The 16,562-nt window shown below is 40.5% G+C and overlaps 1 protein-coding gene across 1 annotated transcript; it reads left to right on the top strand.

Annotated features, from left to right (window-relative positions):
* Positions 1–4,692: 4,692 nt before the first annotated feature.
* Positions 4,693–16,337, top strand: LOC119741598 (mitochondrial amidoxime reducing component 2-like). The gene is made up of 7 exons (XM_038217413.1): positions 4,693–5,040; positions 8,639–8,824; positions 9,075–9,252; positions 11,223–11,363; positions 11,856–11,920; positions 13,877–13,951; positions 15,879–16,337. Exons 1-7 carry the CDS (start codon positions 4,790–4,792, stop codon positions 16,006–16,008), a joined length of 1,026 nt encoding a protein of 341 aa, XP_038073341.1. The 5' UTR covers positions 4,693–4,789; the 3' UTR covers positions 16,009–16,337.
* Positions 16,338–16,562: the final 225 nt, after the last annotated feature.

The raw sequence follows: 16,562 nt of genomic DNA, 5'->3' as shown, positions 1-16,562 counted from the left end.
AATATACTTTTCCAAAAATAAAACATAAACATCTACCCAAATATGGGAATAAATATATTACACGGCAGGGATTAACGCTTTATGCAAATTGGGCACTCTTCCCAAAAGAATTTCAGCAAAAATGCACACACAAAAATGAAGGCGAAAATACATGGTTTTCAACTTTGCAGTACACAGTAACTTGAAATTTGTAAAAGCAAGAGTATCATTTAAAAAAAATCCTCATATAAATCTTGAAATATTTTGCTCAATAAGTCAGGGGAAAAGGAGCCAGGAATTGCCTCAGATTGCACCACCGTGCAGAGCATCGAAATCCAAATTTTCCCGGGGCCCTTAAGTTCAGCGGGCCCCGGACCCCACGCCGTAAGAGATCGTGCTCCGCGCTCGCATTCAAGCCCTCGCTAGCCCTCGTTGCAACAGTTTACAAACTAAGTCAATACAGTTCCTTTTCAAAAATACAATGCAAGAAAATATGAAGACGAAAATACACGGTTTTCAACTTTGAAGTATAACTTAAAATGTGTAAGAGTATGTACTTAAAAAAAATCCTTATATTAAATCTTAAAACTTTTGCTCAAATAATTATGGGGGAATTAAAGGGGCCAGTAATCGCCTCAGATTGCACCACAGAGCACCTAGAATCCAAAATTTTCCGGGGACCCCACGCCATAACGGGGTGGGGGGGGGGGGGGACTTCTCTATATATAGTCCGACGTCCCATTGGTCCGACGTCCCATTGGTCCGACGTCCCATTGGTCCGACGTCCCATTGGTCCGACGTCCCATTGGTCCGACGTCCCATTGGTCCGACGTCCCATTGGTCCGACGTCCCATTGGTCCGACGTCCCATTGGTCCGACGTCCCATTGGTCCGACGTCCCATTGGTCCGACGTCCCATTGGTCCGACGTCCCATTGGTCCGACGCCCCATTGGTCCGACGCCCCATAGGATTAGGGTTAGGGTTAGACAACCTGAACCAGTGTTAATACACAGTATTATGTTATATCGGACCAATTCCGACCAATGAGCGTTGGCGGTTCTACAGGGGGGGGGGGGGGGCTTGCGGCCCCCCCCCCAATTTTGTCTAGCCCCCCCCCCCAAAAACAAATTTCCATAACAAAAATTGCATTAGCAAAAAGAAGGAATGTGACGTACATGCGAACGGTCTCCCCCTAAAGAAATAGTCGTGACAAGGGTGCATTTGTAGTTTTTATTTATTTATTTATTTTACATCTTTAGACATAAATATAAAATTGACTTAAAAGGAAATGTAAAACCACATGAACAGGGGCTGTCAAGGACAAACAAAAGCATAAAACACTCTCATCAAACGATGTGTTTGACCAGACCCCTGTTCAAATTAAAACACTGAATTTTAAATGAAGAAATAAAAATGAAATAAGAACCATATTATACTAAATTAAACAACTGTAAATACGAACATGTAATGATAAAAACAGGCCGACTGTACTATCTCAAGATGCTTTTTGTCTTAGATGAAAAACCCCAATGAGACCAAATGACCATCATGATGATGAGATAAAAATTGATAAAAATGGATTTATATTAAAACACCATCAAACCAGAAAAAGGGTAAAAACCAGTAAAAAAGGAACGCCCCAAAGACCAGTATTAAAAACAACCAGTATAGAGACGAATTCCCCCCAAAATAAAAAATATAAACATATCTGATGTCTGCTAGTTTATACACACTCCCAATTACATGTCGGATAAATCCCTCCTCAAATGTGAACGAAAAGCCCCCACACCCTCTAAAATCAAAATGTTCCTGGTTTCAGCATCAAGCTCAGAGATTACTTTAGGAAAGCGAACAGCAGCACTATATTTGTAGGCATCAGTCCTTGGATTTAAATGATGGAAAGTGAGCATGTCTGGGTGCCTAACATTAACGTGGAACAAATTAAGAAAATCCGACATAAAACCTAATCTCTTAGACATTAAAAGTTTCGTGGTAAAACTGGTGTTTAAAAACGTTCTCCTATTAGAAAGAGTCATTAGACCCAAGCTCTGCAGTCTATCTTGGTAGCTTTGCTCCATATAGTTCTGTCGCAGTATCATACGACTTGCCCGGCGCTGGATCGATTTGATGGCGTCGATGTGCTTTTTGCGGTGGATCCACCAAACGGGCGAGCAATAGTCAACAATGGGCAAGATGAGTGTATTGTACAGGTGGAGAGAAACACTGGAGTGGCAATTGCCAGATACTAAACGTATCAGGCCAATGAGTCTGTTGCACTTAGAGATAACATCTTGAACGTGCGAATCCCAAGACAGGTTGCTTTGGAACAGGCAGCCAAGAAGCTTGAGGGAACTCACACACTCCAAAGCAGAACCTCCGAGGGTGTATGTAGGACTGGGTAGTTGACGCCATGACAAACGCATAACTTTGCATTTTCCAGCATTCAGATGTAGGCAATTTGAGTCAGCCCACGTTGAAATACTGTTCAAGTCATTTTGAAGTAGAGGATCACGAAGATCGGTGAAAACATTTCTAAAAAGAAATGTGTCATCGGCATACTGTACGACGTTGGATGAAATGTGAAGATGCAAATCGTTAGCATACAGCACATACAACAAAGGCCCAAGAACCGAGCCTTGTGGCACTCCAGAAGAAACTGGCAACCATCTGGATGTGCTACCTTTGTATACAACTCGCTGCATACGGTTTGTCAAAAATGATCCGATCCATTCAAGGGCAGCTCCACTGATGTTATAGCACTGATGAAGTTTTTTAGCGAGGATCTTGTGCGATATGGTGTCAAAAGCACGGCTGAAATCCAACGATATCAAGTCCACTGCAGGCACTCTTGCATCCTGAGATCTCAACCAGGCCGTTGTGGCCGATAATAATGCAGTGTTGCAAGATCTCCCTGGAATAAAGCCATGCTGCTGAGAGGATACAAGACCGTTCTCCAGACAGTGGTCGAGTATCTGGGGAACAACGATCTTCTCCAAGATTTTGCAGACGATCGGAGTTAACGAGACAGGCCTGTAATTACACAAGTTAGTTTTGTCACCACGTTTGTATACCGGCACAACATTATTAGCACGCTTCCAAGACTTTGGAAGACATCCTGCAGCAAGCGTGCTATTATAGAATTTAGTCAGCACAGGTATGATGGTAGGGCAAGCTAATTTTAGCATCTGTGCACTGATGCCATCTGGACCGTGAGCTTTTCGAGCATATAGTTAATATAGTGTGCCTGATTGTAGGATTTTATTGGCGCTCCCCATTGAAAATATGGCACAAGCCCCCCCCCCCCCACACATACACACACTAACCGGAGAAAATAACCGGTCTACATTTCAGCACGCCTCCCTGAAAAAAATTCTGGATCCGCCCTGCTAGCGCCCCCCCCCCAAAAAAAAATATTGGCTCTAGAACCGCGCCTGCCAATGGGACGTCGGACCAATGGGACGTCGGACCAATGGGACGTCGGACCAATGGGACGTCGGACCAATGGTACTTCGGACTATCAAGACGTAACCCATAAGGGCTTCGCGCTATTATGTCAAGTCACCACAGAATGGCCATTTCTCAGCCTTTTTCTTTATAAGTTTAAAAAACACAAAAATCGCACCGATGCTTAGGCCAAGCTGCGTCGTCAACCTCTGAAGCACTTTCAATAATCCAATATGCAGACATCGGTTAAGGCTCTTTCGCGATTGCTTGGCCATGACCATGGACGCGGCCGGCTCGGCCTGGAGCCGTAACCTCGACTCATGTTCCCTATGACCCTCCAAATGGCCTATAGTTTTCATTTGGATACAAATATCCTTTTAATTGAATTGCTCGATTTTTTCTTGTATTTTAGAATACAAAAAAAAAATTCCTCAAGATTTCGGGATTTCCTTAAAATGTCCTTGAATTTTTCATTTCCTGAAGTAATTTCATTCGAACGTGACAATTTCCTTAAAATAAGGAAATTTCCTTAAAAGTGGAAACGTCAATGTATTTCTGGTGTCAGTCGGGAAAAGGGTGACCATTATGAGGTAATGGCACAATACAATTCTGCTAGATGCACTTCAAAAAAGTTTTTCCAGAGCAGTTTTTTTTTTCCAGAGCAGTTATTTTTTTCAAGACCAGCACTTCTAAAATCTGCTAGATTGAACAAAAATCTGCTAAATCACCTGTAATTACACGAAGTACATTATAAACAGTTATACTCACATGCAGATGTTATAAAATTTCATAAACCATTTTTTTTTTTTCAATTTCATTTAAAAAATTTAATATATATTTTTAAATGGCGCGTGTATAGCCTGGCTTCCAATGTCTACAGCATTGAGATCAATGGTCTACACACGTACACACAAGGGAACCTCAACGCTGGCATACCTGTCCGTTATTAAGGGTTTGTTTGAACAAATTTAGAGCTTATACTATAGGCCTAACTATATTTTTGAAATCTGCTATATTTTCCCGTCAGAATCTCAAATTCTGCAGAATTCTGCTTGAAATCTGCAAAAAATTGTCATTATGCTAGATTTTTTTGTCAAAAGTTTTCTTTCAAAAAAATGTGTCAAATCTAGCCGAAATCAGTAAGATTTGAGGCTTTGCATGGTGGAGATACTAATGAATGAAGAGTTTTCGGGTGTGATATTGAGTCCGCTGTGTGCGCGTACAGTGGCTTGGGTCGGGCGCATGGGGGCGCGCGCTCGATTGATCGCACGAGAACAGGCGCGGCCTTTGCCAGAGGCCGGCAGGGCACCATAGGATATTTTGGTCCAGTGGACTAGTTTGCGCTGGAGTCGAGAGGTTGATCGAAATGCCCTTTTCTTTGACAGAAACTCTAGGTTTAGCCACAACACAGCAACGATTAGTCGTTGCCGGTGCTGTGGGCCTAGCTGCAACTGCAGGTGTCGTCTGGTGGTTAAGAAGGACCCCCAAACCAGTGTTCAAACCGGTGGGTAAACTGAGTGAGATTTGGATCCATCCGGTCAAGTCATGTCGGGGACATCAGGTGTCGAGTGCAGAGTGCACACCTGCTGGGCTGTACAGCAACGGTTTGTATGACAGGTATGCAGTGTGACGTAGGCCCAGTGCTGAGAAACACGCAAAACGGAATCAGGCCAACTTTGCTCGCTCTTTTCCTTGCTCTATGTTTTAGCTGACAAAGTTTTTTTTCCAAATTTTTCATTAGGCAGAGAAGATCCTCACTTCGTATTTCACCAGCAACCACTGGCCATGCCAGCCATCAAGTTTCATCAATTCAACTTTTAAAGGGAACGGATACAACATTTGCAAACATCAAAAAACGAAATGGTCAAATTATCATGAAACACCTTACTGTACTGTTAAAGAATGACAGTCTGAAGCATCCTGTAAAATCGTAGCTCCTGGTGTGCTGACATTTTCAAGAAATTTTTTATTTATCTAATGCTGGTCGGCCGACTAGCCCCACTGTGTAGCCGCGATATTGCTGCACTGTATCTCTGCGCAGCAATATCGCGGCCACACTAGTGGGGTTAGTCGGCCAAGTTGGCCAACCAGCGTAAGGAAAAACTGGCATTTTTTTCAAAAACTGCTCCTACTTTTTCATATTTAGTTATTCTGCATTGTCTTTGCAATTGATTACACACCTGTGAAGGGGTACAACTACAAGCGAAAGCCTTCTAAGTTCTAGACTGATCATTTCCCAAAGTCTTTAAATTGTCCGTTTCATCTTAAGTGGGGTCAGGGAACAAGACTACAAGAACATGATGGTTTTCTTGGTTTTTCCAGCATCTACATGTACAAGCCCAAAAAGTGGAACAAGTCAGTTTAAAGGGAAAATACAACATTTGGCAACATCAAAAAATAAAACTACCAAATCATTTTGAAATACCTTGCTGGACTGTTAGTGAATGACAGTGTAAAGCATCCTGTAAAATCATGGCACCTGGTATACTGTCATTTTCAAGAAAAGTGGTATTTTTGTATCAATTTCCAACGCTGATCGGCCGATCAGCGTTGGAAAAAACTGGCTTTTTTTCAAATACTGGCCCCAATTGACCATCGCACTTGTTTGCAATCGATTACAAACCTATGAACGGGTACGAGCCAGCTAGACTGGTTCCCTGACCTTACAATTCCCCAATGTATGTAAACTGCTCTGTTTCTTCTTATATGGAGTCAGGGAACCAGACTACAGGAAAATGATTGTTTTTCTTGGTTTTTATAGCATTTTCGAACCCAAAACCTCAAAAAAGTCAGTGTAACTAAATTTGCTATATATTTCCAACCCCCAATTCCATCCATTTCTGAAAATTACAGCAAAAGCAAATGATGTATATTCCCTTTAACGATATTTGCTATAACATACATATTTTACCAACAGCCATGCCAGCCAAGTTTGAAGAATCAATTCAACTTTTAATACGTGTTTAGGAAGATACAACGGTCATTTGCAAACCTCAAATGCAGTTATTTCTGAAAATTGCAGCAAAGGCAAATGTTGTACATTCCCTTTAAAGTAGACTTTTCTTCAATATTTTGTACATGAGACTAGACAATGAGAGGGAAGTCAACTTCAGGGCCAAAGATTGTTATTATTATTGACAATATTGCAAAATATATGGTCTTTTTTTTTTAATAGAAGGTGGGCGGGGCAAAGGAAGTGGGCGGGGACGAGGAACCTGGTCTATTTTTTTTGACTTATCTCATTGTATCTGGTATACGAAATCACTAATTAACTTAAAGGAAATAATTAACTGGGCAGTGGGCTTTCCTTGATGTGTAATATAAATTGCAGGAAATTTCCAGAGAAATTTGGAGACCAATTTTACCAAAAAAATTTTTTCCCCTGAAAATTATATGCTATACATGTAAACTATCATGACTATACATCTAGAAATGTGCTTGCAGTTTTTGAGTGGTCGGGCACAACCCGACCACTCTTTGGATTTGTTGCGATTAGTCTTTCTTTCTTTCTTTTTTTTCTGCATAGCACGTTTCCGCGGGTTTTCTCCTAAACGGTATATGATATGAACTTGTAACTTTTAACATATATTGACCCTCATTCCGAGTGGTGCATATTACACTGACGTCACTATGACGTCATCGGGTATCAAATTACAAGCGATTTTCGTTGAAAAAATGACGATCTTCTTTCATCTATAACTCTTCAACAAAATCATCAATTATGCCCCAACCTTGTTATCAGATAAACCATAAATTGATAAACATTTTTTGTCCTGTAGGTGAACTCGCTGGACCTTTACTTCCGGGTCTACCGGAAGGTCAAATTTAGGTGAATTCAAAATGAAGACATTAGCCTGAAATCGAAACAAAGCACAATTTCTTCCAAACGGTTTACGGTATGAAAATAAAACCTACTGTGAACTTGTACCATGTTACGAAGATGTTATAACTGTTGTTACGTCATCATGACGTCATCAGGTATCAAATTACAAGCGATTTGATTGCACGATTTGACAAAATACTTTGACCTATATCTCTTGAACTAAAGAGGGTATCGTGTTCGTTTTTTTTGTGAGGTTGTAGACTGTGCCTTGAGCAACATTTCTTATTCCCGGGCACAAAACTGCTTGACCTTTACTTCCGGTGTTACCGGAAGTGCAATAGAAACTGAATCTAACTCTAAAACGGAAGCATTTTCATACAGACAAATACATTATGCAAGTGTTAAGTGAGGAATGCCAATCACAAAAACATTATTTTGACGTCATCCACGAAAGGGCGCCCTCCAGCGGCACATGGAAAACAGTTTAATCTTTTAAAATGTTAAAACCCTCGATCAAATTTTTATGATACAATTGCCCCTATATATCCCGTGAGCAAATGAATTTGCAAGGTTTCATAATCATGACGTCATCAGACCGGAAGTTACTGTAGGGAGAATTCAACAATGACTATTTTATTTTTAAAGTTAAATCCATCATTTGATCCCTGTCTCATGACTTTGTTTTTTGCCCCCAAAAATTACATCTGTTACACTTAATATTGACCTTTTGCTTCCAAATACTGTGACGTCATCAAACTGTAAGTTAGCTGTTATTATTACATACACTTAATTTCCATATTTCCATGCGTTATTTTTACTTAATGATAAACAAGTGTCCTCCCTTCCCTGTTTTGACTGATGACGCCATCAAACCGGAAATAACTTGTACGTGTACCCAACTGTTTACTGAAATTTATCATACCTTAAAAGACGCATTCTTTTTATACAAAATAATTGGTACTGGAAATGTTGAAGTTCTTGGTCCTTTTTTTCTGACATAAACACATTCATAACTTAATTGGACAATGTCTAATGAAATGGTTGTCTACCCGACCACTCTACGTTTGTAACAACAAACGCGAACCTCTAGTTTGAAGTTGTAACTGAAAAGTGATTTTTCTTAAAAAAAAACCCAATTTGTAGCTGAGGTGAAAAGTCAAGTCATTTAATTTGGAAACATTTATAGACCAGACTGGCACGTATTCGTGAATGGGGGAGAATGTATAGAAATAGCTGAACTACTAGACATTCCTTTTGAAATTTGATACTTGTGCAGTGCAGTTGGACTGGTTGTTTCATGTGCCAGTCCGTTTGTCTTGTTTTGCAATATTCCCTTATTTAAACATTATGTGACGCAGAACTCCCAGATGTCCATTATTTTTAATTGTGCAGGTTTTTTGTGATTCTGGATGAAAACGATTCGATCGTCACACTGCGGACTGAGCCGTCACTGGCCCTCGTCAAGCCACGAATCTCCAAAGATGGAGAATGCCTCGTTCTGGATGCGCCAGGGATGGACCCCTTCAGCAAACGCCTGGCTGACATGGCAGAGACGCAGAAACAAGCCCAAGAATTCAGGCTAGTACACAGTCCTTACAAATCCATGTTTATAAGTAAACATTTAAGGAAACTGTGATGCACCATTTAGTAACAGTTAACTGCGGAATTTGTGTTGTCCAGAGCAAAATGAATGGGGTTTGACAAAGAGATATTGACCAAGTCTCCTTAGTTAACAGCTAGAATTGTGCACTCTGCTATGTTACCAGTGCGTAGTACCAACCTTAAAAGTTGAAGAACATTGTATAATAACGTGATTTTGTCGATGCAGAGTCTGGGGACTACACGTAGAAGGGCTGGACTGCGGCCAAGAGGCCGGCGCCTGGCTGAGCACCTACCTCAAGAAGCCCAACCTCAAACTCGTCCATTTCAAAGAGGGCCAGACTAAACCCAGGACACCCGTACGGGATCTCAGATGGGGGCCCAGATTCACTTCCAAGGATAAAGTGGTAAGAACCCAAGTACACCAACGAAAGTCCATTCAATATTAGGTTTTGCCTTTCACCGACGTATAAACACTGTATAGTCGGTGTGTAACCTCCCGAGTGAAGGTACAGTGTTTATACGTCGGTGAAGGGTAAAAACATAATATTGAATTTACATCACTCCAATGCAAAATCTATCTTATGAAATTTAAAATTCCAAGCCATATAAAATCTAAACAAACTTTGATCATCGACAACTGAGTGACTAGTGATTGATTTTATACATGGATTATTCTATAAATTTGACATCAACATGTATGATTTTGTAATTCTTGATGCATTTCTTAATGTATCTTAATGCCACAGTGATTATGTCAAGCATTGAAATGACCTACCCAACAAAACTAATGAAAATTAATTTGAAGTCATTTTTAATGACAATTCATAAATACCTTAGACAGTTTACCCATTCCTATTGGTCGACAGCCCGTCACTTGGCCAGTTTAAAACGGTTGATAAAGACTGGCTGGTTTGTCTTAAACACTTTTCCAGGGTGTCACATGAAATTTGGACTCCTATGAAATCAGGTGCCTTTCACCGTTTCATTGGTTGAACGTTCACATTCCTCATGTAGGTGTGCGCAGTACAGTCACTGCGTAATACAATCACTGCGCCACACAGCGCCAATCTCTATATAAGGCTTTTCTGGCGAGAAGGACATACCATAATATAGAAAGAGGGGTGTTTAAAAAAACATGGAGAAAATTTGTTGAACAACATCATTGCAAATTACTTTTTGACTTGTTTTGATTTTTGGATCGAAAAATAGTTGTTTTTTTTAACGAAAAGAAATTTACACTGTATGAATGGGATAAATATGTGCTTTGCTGGTATTAAACACTCCATGTATGTTTAAGACCGGTTGAGTCTGGATGCTGATAATTACCCTCGCCTTTGGCGCGGGTAAAAACATGTTTAAAACCGGTCAAGCACACATTTATTCACTTGAATACCAAATTACAAAGGTCAGAGATAACAGGGACAAACAAAAAGGCAAACTTTGGACCTTTAACTTAAAAAAATGAACCATCGGTTTAAACAGTGTGCTCTTACTTGCGCTAATATTAAAGTGTTGAAGTTTCTAATCGCACAGTTAATAAACATCACCACAAAAGCTTGGTATACAGTGTGATGCATGTGGCTGTTGTCAACCAGCCATGAAGTTGAACCAACCTGGGTAGTTTTGATCCCAAATAGTTGTAACTCTTTCCATTGTTGATTAGCGTGGATTCAATCAGAGTTAGTTGAAATATAGCTGACCATAATTTGAGATAAAACAATTCAGTGTTCTAGCCAGGCTTTCAATAGTGTCAGCACCCTCTACACTTCGGAAACTGAGCACTATGCTTAGAATTGTGCTGCTACGCTACTGTAACATCTGTAAAGGTTACATGTTTGCAAAAGATTTTTCTATTTTTTTATGTATTTTTAGCTTTTCCAAATGGGATCTCAAATGCCCCCACCCCCTCCAAGCCATCAGCTTTGAAGATAATTTGGGATCCTGGAAATGAGCACGGCACTTAAATCATGTTTTTTAAAAACATTTTGTAGCTTTCCCAAGGGTTTTTGCAAAGGTGACCTGAAATTTCGTGCCCAAGCTGTACGATATGGCGAATAGCTTCGAAAAGAACCGCGATCCCGCCCGTATAATCCTACGTACCACACACGTACATGCATTCTCTAAAAACATGTGCATTGTACACTGCGATGAGTGCCAGAGCAAGCCTCACTATTCAAGGATTTTTCGCCCGAAATGTTTTTCACCAAACTGGTACCCAAAAATGGCGCACCCTTACATTTCCCCTTAAAAGATGCTAAGGTCAACCATACCTCAGGATTAGCTATGCTTATGTTAAAATTGACATCTGAGTATTTTCTTGTTCTTAATGACGCTTTTCTTTTGCCATGGGCAATTTTCTTCTGCTTTCCTTCAGAGGGGCTACCCAGACTTTGCTCCCATCATGCTGCTGACTGAGGCCTCTTTGGATGACCTGAACTCCCACTTGGAGAGGCCTGTCACCGTCCGGAATGCGCGGCCTAATTTTGTGGTCTCTGGAGCCAGTCCTTTTGCAGAGGTTTGTTGATTTGAACAATTTTGTATATAATACTTTCTTTTTCAGGATACTGGCTTCGCTATAATATGAATGCGCAGTGCAGAATTTTTGGCTTGCTTCAGCACAAGAAACTTTCAAAGGTATTCCATAAGCTGTTGTTTATAGTTAAGCACAAAGAATTGTTTGGCACATAAGGTTAACCCCTTTCCTGCAATTTTCTCTTTTGGAAAAATGTTGGAAAAAAACTGTGCAAATGAGGTCATTGTTGATTTTGGTTAGGTCAACTGATAAGTGTGCTTAAACTGACTGTGTAAATACTGCCAGCATGCCAGGGGGATTGCGCAAGTTTTACTTGCAGTATTTTTAAGAATTAAGGAGCATGGAAGGTCACATGCCCACTGCTGATTGCTGGCTCAATATCTGCATATCTAGGGTAACATAATAATTCTGTATTGATCATGTCAAAGAGTGAGTGCATCGGATCAACAAGGGTTTTGGTTTATGGTTTCACAGGACCAGTGGAAGCACGTCAGGATCGGGGATGCAGTGACAATGCGCAGGACTCACGGTTGCGGAAGGTGAGAAGTCACAACTTTGTAGCAAGGTTTATGCCCATTTAGCTACCACCTTAAATCAGAATTTCAAAAATCTGCTCCACATATTGAGAATTAGGGACTCTGTGCATAAACAGTAGATTACTGTTCTGCAAACCTGATCCGAGACCGACCCGACCAAATACGGACTTCTGGTCGGATCAGGTCGGTTTTCCATCATTTCAGTCGGGTCGGGTTGGTTTCGGTTTTGCATAATTTGCAATTCTCGAGCCAGGTTTGGTCAGTTAAGCCATCTTGTGAAAAACCCGAAATAAACTGATACAGTTAGGAAATGCACGCGGTGCAATATTATTGCGGAGTTACTGTGCCCGGTACAACCACCGCCAACCCACCGCGCAAATATGCATGTGTTTTATGGTCTTCACGCACAGTCCATAACGTGTAGGCTCCAGTAGGTCACATTGTGAATCTTCATCATATACCCTACAGTGTGACTCTGTTACAAAGAGACGACGAAATTCACGCGACATTGGTTAAGGCACAAAAAGCAGATACAGTTGCCCAAGCTAGATATTCAGGTTTTTTCGGGTCAGTTAATTCTGTTTCTTGTCGGTTCGGGTCGGTTTTGCTTAAATTTTTGTCGGATTTGGGGAGTTCAGATCGGGTTTCGGTTTGCGCATGTTTGGCACTAAGAACGCACAGTATACAAATATTGAGTGGCTCAGAGTGAAATAGGAGGAATATAATCGCAAGGTTATATCCGGACTTTTCCATTTCACGAGGCAAGATTTTACGGAGTGATAATATTTCTCCCATAATTTCACAATTTAAAGCCACTCAATATTTGTTTTATATACCTGACATATAGATCCTTGTCATTTCATATATTTGAACTTTTATATCATTACAAAATTGGTGGAAAATGTATTTCTCTCTTCCAAACCACCCCTTCACGAAAATGTTTGAACCCAACTCTCTAGCGCTGGCTCTTTGAACAATTCGCACTACGCGCAACGCTGAACGCGCACACCAGCATGCATTTGCACACAAATACCACGTCATGGAACAAGCATCAATATTAAGTCTTGAATAGTATTTCCCATTCCCCATGGGTGAATGGGACTTTTTGAGCCCTGGCGTGAATGAGAGCAATAACGAATGTCACGTGATGTGAGTTCCACCAATCAAATGACAAGGATCTGTATGTCAGTTATATAATTTATTTTTTAGTGGTAATTTACCAACTGGCATATGGTGGCACCTGCAGGCATATGGTGGGAATATGTGGCCCTCCAGCATGAAAACCAGTTGCTTGGACCAATTATTGAAAACTGGGATTTTGGGCTCATTGGAAAAGCACAGATAATATGCTTTCCCAGTGAATTATAGAATATGGGAAACGGACAAAATCTAACAGAGTTATAGGTATTTTCAGGCATGCAACTATTCCTCGGATCTGCTGATTTCCTCGTTTTTTACTTCTCATGAATGCCATTACAGATGGAAAAACACTGTACAAAGTCTTGTATGGTTTGGAATTTCCTCCGTCGTTTTTTCTAAATTTCCAGTTGCATGCCTGTATTTTTAGTGTCCATTTTTTTTTTTTTTTGGTGCAATTTCTGAGTATTTCCAAGCCTTTTTGTCACATCTTCGCACAGGATCAAGTATTGATACATGTACTTAAGATAAGCATTTTACCAGGCCTGCATTCTACAAATTAACTTCATTAAAAGTGAAATATATTCACTATAACTTACACCCAACTATGATTTTCGGTAAGTTTTGCCTGTACAATGTATCATAGGTTGTTTCTCAAAATATGGCTGTGCGACTGCAGTATTTTTGGTTGTAGCATGAAAGCAAAATTGAAGTCTTTGAATCTTGGTCCAGCTCCAACTTCTTTTTTTTAAAGCCACATTAATATAGTCAGAGCCCTCACATCTGGAATCAAGAAGTCTTTTGTATGGTTTATCATTACAGGTGCAAGTTGACAACTGTCGATCCTGAGACTGGTGTGATTAGAAGTGACGGCGAGCCGCTGGCAACTCTCAAACAGTGAGTCTAAATACCCCTTTAGAATTTTGTTTTGTGACAAAAGTGAATTAATTATTATGAAATAGTAATTTACTTGACTGTGAGTAAATAATAGTCTCAAGCATCCTGTGAAATCAGTGCGCCTGGTATGCCGTCATATTCAAGAAAAGTGGAATTTTGTATCACTTTCCAATGAAGGTTCTGCCAAACCGAACCATTGTTGGAAAATAGCGGCTTTATTCCAAATACTGTCTCCAAATTACCAAATTCAGTTCAGCCACATTCTGTTTGCAATGGGTTATATATCTGTGAACAGGCGCAAGCCAGTTAGTCTGACATGAATTCTCTGATGTCAATAAATTGTTCAGTTTCGTCTGAAGCATCAGGTCAGGGAACCTGTTTTTTTTTTCCGGTAAAACTTTATATGTTTTCAAGATTGTTGCTTACATCATAAACTAACACCTGAAAAAAAATTACGAAATTTGAAGCCTATTGTTTTTCGTAATTCAAGGTCGAAGATCATTTCTTTACGCATTTTCTCTGCGCTTCATGATACGATTTTGGTTTTATTTTATGAAGTAGAGGCCATTCAAAGAGCTTTAATATGCAGAGTTGTAATGACTCGAGTCAATGACTCGACTCGAGTCCGACTCGAGTCACATATTTTGGCGACTCGACTCGACTCGAGTCCCGACGGGTAAATGACTCGACTCGACTCGAGTCACTGCGAGCAAATGACTCGACTCGACTCGAGTCCCTCATCAGAATGACTCGACTCGACTCAAGGAAGGCTAATAAGACTCGAGTCCCAAAATAAAAGCAAAACTTACTTGCGAAAAATATTTGCAATGACTTACGCTGCGCCGTTCGCGTTGCCAGTTTTTGTTCACGTCACGTTAATGTTCGCGAATAATGTACGTTTATATACAGCGGCAGTCTGTTTCCTTCCTCCATAATGAAACAACAAACATACACCGTGTCGCGGACTCCCACCTTGTGGTTCTATAGCATGTAAGGCTAAACCCGGAACCAGACTTAAAACGCATTTCTCAATCCGTGGTTTCATCATTGGTTTCGGGCGATTTTGAAGTTCTTGGTGGAACGCTGGCTAAATTCATGTCCCGATTTCACACAAAAAATGGATACGGACGGGCCCACCTTTAAATAATCAGAAACAGTTTTGTATAATGCAATTAGGTTTTAACGTTGTCAGCGATCAGCGAACAACAAAATCTAGACCCGAAGCCAAACCAGTTGTTAGACCGAAGTTTCACATCTTCTTATCTGTGACGTGAGCTAGCAATGGAAACTGTTGGTTGGGTACCATACAGCATACTTTATGTCTTTGGATATCCGTAATAGACTGGTGCCTTGTATTCTTTCTCTCTTGTGTTTGTTGCTTTTTATTGTAATTTAGTGTTCAAATATTTGTGACTCGAATTGACTCGAGCTAAATACTTGACTCGTCTCGACTCGACTCGACCACACTCTGTGACTCGACTCGATTCGACTCGACCTTGTTGACCTAATGACTCGACTCGACTCGAGTCACTTCTTTAAAATGACTCGACTCGACTCGAGTCACAAAAATCAGTGACTCGTTACAACTCTGTTAATATGATGTACAACTTGGCTTTGTAGGCGCTATCGTTTTGGAGATACAAGTATTTAAAGTTTGGAGGTCATGCTAATTACCGGTAGTCAAAGTTTGTTGACCCGTATCTCAAAATCTAACAAGTCAAACTACAAAAAGTTCAGTTCTGGGGGTTTCTCATATAAGCCAATCATCACACCAAATACCGTTTCAATCTGTGAGGGCCGGGTCCAAAATTGTGTTGAATTGTCACGGAATGACTCGTAAAATTTTCACGGTAAAACTTGAAAATAGCACGGACAGTACATATTTCAATTTAGGAAGGTTGAGGATACTGACTTACTCCCTCTGCAGGTATCGCACCGTACCCAAGACGGAACTGGACAGCAAGCCCCTACGGGGCGCCCCAGTCTTTGGAGCCAATTTGATTGTAGAGGCGTCCGGCACCATCAAAGTTGGCGACACTGTGTACGCAGCACAGTAAAACTACAGTCCTGTTGAAGCACTCAGCACTCAAAGGGATGAAAATAAGTAACTTTGTGAATTTGAAGGTCATCAATACTGAGGTTTGGCAAGACTACTTGGTGATATCTGAGGGAAAAGGAAATGCGCACAACTTTAGGGTATAATGGTAGCCATTGTGGATCTTTATTATATTATCATAATCTTCAAGTCTCCAGTATTCTTTAGAAATTGTTATTTAAGTAAGGATGTGTAAGTAAAATCCCAAAATTATACTTTTCAAAAATAAAAAAATAAACATCTACCCAAATATGGGAATAAATATATTACACGGCAGGGATTAACGCTTTATGCAAATTAGGCACTCTTCCCAAAAGAATTTCATGTGTCACCCCTTCTAAATATCTTCTTTAGGGCTATGAGAATCTATCTGCCAAGTTTGGTGCTAATTGGACCAGTCGGTCACAGTTCCAACCGTATGCCACCTGACTATTAGTAACCACAGCATTTCGCACTGACTATCACCAGTCTGTGCTAACTGTGCTAGCAGAAATATTCCGTGATAACCCTGGCCAA

This window comes from Patiria miniata, unplaced genomic scaffold (genome assembly GCF_015706575.1).
Source record: "Patiria miniata isolate m_02_andy unplaced genomic scaffold, ASM1570657v1 HiC_scaffold_5, whole genome shotgun sequence".
Classification (NCBI taxonomy): Eukaryota; Metazoa; Echinodermata; class Asteroidea; order Valvatida; family Asterinidae; genus Patiria; species Patiria miniata.
The sequence above is the reverse complement of the archived record's forward strand: the minus strand, read 5'-3'. Positions and strand labels throughout refer to the sequence as shown.

Excerpts from the sequence above, each read along its gene's own strand:
- LOC119741598 (XM_038217413.1), top strand. The coding sequence starts at position 4,790 with ATGCCCTTTTCTTTGACAGAAACTCTAGGTTTAGCCACAACACAGCAA. Across the intron at positions 11,364-11,855 it reads GAGCCAGTCCTTTTGCAGAG|GACCAGTGGAAGCACGTCAG; the intron begins GTTTGTTGATTT and ends ATGGTTTCACAG. Across the intron at positions 11,921-13,876 it reads AGGACTCACGGTTGCGGAAG|GTGCAAGTTGACAACTGTCG; the intron begins GTGAGAAGTCAC and ends TTATCATTACAG.